General features: G+C 50.4%; 1 protein-coding gene across 1 annotated transcript; it reads left to right on the top strand.

Annotated features, from left to right (window-relative positions):
• The first annotated feature begins 234 nt into the window (after positions 1–234).
• LOC116378031 (transcription factor Sox-11-like) lies at positions 235–2,108 on the top strand. The gene has a single exon (XM_031839830.1). The coding sequence runs from the start codon at positions 374–376 to the stop codon at positions 1,403–1,405; it is 1,032 nt and encodes a 343-aa protein (XP_031695690.1). The 5' UTR covers positions 235–373; the 3' UTR covers positions 1,406–2,108.
• Positions 2,109–3,537: the final 1,429 nt, after the last annotated feature.

Below are 3,537 nucleotides of genomic sequence, written 5' to 3'. Positions count from 1 at the left end.
ACACGGTAAACACGGATCCCGTGTTTAATAAACACCAATAGAAACACAGTAAACATGGATCTTTCGCTGTAATCATTCGTAATCGAATTGAATTATCGGCCGAATGATGGAGATCAGGAGAGCTGTGATTGGCTGAGAGCGCTGCGGAGGCGGGAAGCTTTTTTTCGGAGAAGAAGAGCGGTGATTGGTTGAGGTCGGTGACGTCACCCGTATCATCAGCCGGTTGATGAGACACAAGGTTAGGAAGTTTGAACGGAGAGAGAGATGCTGCTGTCGGTGTTAACGGCTGGAAGCTAAAATAAAACGTTAAAAAGTGGAGAAGGTTTCGCGTGCGAGTCCGTCGCGGGGTCTCTTTTGTCCCGGAACCACCACCATGGTTCAGCAGACCCAACATGGCGGAGCGAGGATCAACAGGACCGGCCCGGAGGAGAGCGAGCTGCTGGCGGCCTCGACGCGCGGCTCCGCTCCTCTGAAGAAGCCGGACTGGTGCAAAACCGCGAAGGGTCACATCAAGAGACCCATGAACGCCTTCATGGTGTGGTCCAAGATCGAGAGGAGGAAGATCATGGAGCAGTCACCGGACCTGCACAACGCGGAGATCTCCAAGCGGCTCGGGAAGCGCTGGAAGACGCTGAGAGACACCGAGAAGATCCCGTTCATCCGGGAGGCGGAGCGGCTCCGGCTCAAGCACATGGCCGACTATCCGGACTACAAGTACCGGCCCAAGAAGAAGCCCAAGACGGACGGCTGCTGTGCGTTTCCTCTGGGGAATCCGTCCGGTAGAACCGTTAATAAAAGCCACGCTGCTGCCGCGAAGAAGCTCTCTAAGAGTAAGAGCAGCAAGCTGACCACCGGCAGCTACAGAGCCAGCAAGCTGCTCGTTAAACGGGAGTTTACCGACTCCGAGGAGGAGGACGAAGAGGACTCCGAGGAGGAGCGGGAGCTTAAAGCCGAGGAGGAGGACCAGCCGATCGGCTACTGTTTCTCCAAGACGCCGCCGACCCGCTTGAGTCAGAGCTCCGCCGACGTGTACGAGCCGTCGGGTCGGCTCTTCTACAGCTTCAAGAACATCACCCGGCAGAGGAGCAGCACCTCCTTATCACCGGCCTCCTCGTCCCGGTCCTCGTCCTCGGAGGACCTGGACGACCTCCCCGCGGAGGAGAGTCTGCTGGCCGGCTTCTTCCACCACCACCACTCCTCCTCCTCCTCCTCCTCGGAGCCGTGGAGCTCCTCGTCCAGCTCGGCCAACCTGAGCCTGTCCCTGGTGGACAAAGACCTGGACTCGTGCAGCAGCAGCCTCGGGTCCCACTTCGACTTCCCGGACTATTGCACCCCGGAGCTCAGCGAGATGATTGCCGGGAGCTGGCTGGAGGCCAGCTTCTCGGACCTGGTGTTCACTTATTGATCAGGGGGTCTGGGTCTGGAGCTCCAGAGCCAGTCAGGGAACGGGTCTGATGGGGGGGAGAGACCCGGTACCCGGTACTCACTGTGGTACTTCTGCAAAAAAAATCCAAAAAAAAAAAGATCCCCTCAACAGGGTTTTATGGATTTAGTTTTCTGTTGCTCGGGTCTGAACCAGAACTAGAACTATGCATTCTAATGAAGTCTAATATCAGGAGAAACCTCATTATTTACCCCCCCTGGACCTGGACCAGGACCAGGACCTGGACCAGGACTACTGCTGCAGGACTCTTTTATGTGACTCCTCTTTATTTCACATGTCGGGTTGCCAGGTCTGAGGCAGAACCCCCTAAACCCAGCAGACATTTGTTTTATATGACAGAACCAAACATACCTCATCTTTCTATTCTCAGATTTAAGTATTTTTGTACATCAAAGGGTCGAGCTGTGTTTTTCAGGCACTTCTTCTCATTGTGACTGACGATGACGTCATGATTTGTAACTTGAGAGCATGCGAGGGTTCGAATCCCGGCCTGCCTTGCTTTACCGCCTGGCTGTTTTAAAGTGTGCAGACAGGAAGTAGCTGGACCGGGTTGTTTGTGTGAAGACGTTCAGGACTTTGTGTTGTGAGCGAGGAACCGGATGTTTCTGTTTTTATCACATTAACGCACGTTTGTTTATTTTGTGCTCATTATTTTTGTGCAATATAAAAGAAAAGAGAAATAAACGAAATGAAAGCGTCTCGAGTTTTGTGTGGTAGCAGAAGAAGAACCTGAGTTAACTTGTGTGAACTGATCCCCGATCGGCTCCTCAAAGGGCCGGTACCGGTGCAGCCTCCACCAATCACAGACTCGCGCTTTCACACCTTTAAACTCTTCTGTTCCAGAGCTTTCAACCGCGTCACAGGATCCTCCTCAAGGGTCTAAACCTTCTTAACATGTTTATGAAGCCTCGAAGATCATTCATTTTATACTTGAAAACGAGCCAGAATACTACGTGTATAGAAGTATATAAATACTTTTATGTGATCGTAGGATTCGTTTGACATCGGTGTGCTGAAGAAGCTCATGTGAGGCGACTGAAAGCTGCTGGTTCTCTATCAGCGGTGACTCCTTAAAGGGCCAGACGCTCTTTTAAATAATAATCATAATTCTTTCAAAAGCAGTTTATAACCGCTGACGACGTCCACTCACTCTTCTGGAGCTTTCAGTTTCGTTACATGGTCTTCCTCCATCACGGATTTCAAAGTTCAAAAGAGTTTTTCTCACGGACCTAAACTGGTAAAAATATAGTTAATAGTTAAATTAACTTCCTGTTTAAAATCTCTCGGAGGTGGGGCTAAAGGAAGCGCGACTGAGCATGCTCAGTGGGACCAGTGATGATGAGGAAGTGGTGCAATGCATGCTGGTACATGTAGGCCTGTCTGGGTCAATACAGCAACATAGATTTATGAAGACTTCATATCTGCCATCACGTCCAGCCCGGGTTCCTCCAGCCTTTTTGTTTACGTTACCCACAATGTAACGCTGAGTCTCGAGGGTTCAGGAGGTCAACTGCTGCTCATGAGGAGGAGGAGGAGACAAAACAGGAAGCAGGGAGGAGGAGGAGATGAAGAAGAAGAAGAAGAGGATTTCTAACTGATGTTGCTACAAACAGTTAGCATATCTACCATTATCATGATGTAGCTGTAGCTACAAACAGCTAGTGTTAGCCTAGCCTAGTGTTTCTAGCTAGTTGACAAATGTCCAAACCGTGTGTAGCCTAGCTTAGCACAAAGACTGAAAGCAAGGGGAAACTCTTAGCCTGGCTCGATTCAGAGAGAGTCCACTTTACATGTTGTGTGTTAGCTTAGCTAACACGATGTTTACTTCAGACAGCTTGGTGATGAAGTCGCCATAACCAAGAAGATGAGACTCAACGAAGGTTTGTTAAAACTTTATTTGTGTTGTTTGTGTGAATGAAGAGGTCCTCACACACCCACACGCACAGACACACACACAGACAGACAGACACACAGACAGACAGACACACACAGACACACACAGACAGACACGCGCACACACACAGACACACACAGACACACAGACACACACAGACAGACACACACACGCACACAGACACACACAGACAGACACA

Source organism: Anarrhichthys ocellatus, unplaced genomic scaffold (assembly GCF_004355925.1).
Source record: "Anarrhichthys ocellatus isolate YVR2014 unplaced genomic scaffold, GSC_Weel_1.0 scaffold1991, whole genome shotgun sequence".
In the NCBI taxonomy this organism is placed as follows: domain Eukaryota; kingdom Metazoa; phylum Chordata; class Actinopteri; order Perciformes; family Anarhichadidae; genus Anarrhichthys; species Anarrhichthys ocellatus.
Note: the sequence above shows the minus strand (reverse complement) of the source record. Positions and strands in the feature narration are given on the sequence as shown.

Coding starts and splice junctions, on each gene's coding strand:
- LOC116378031 (XM_031839830.1), top strand. CDS start 374: ATGGTTCAGCAGACCCAACATGGCGGAGCGAGGATCAACAGGACCGGC.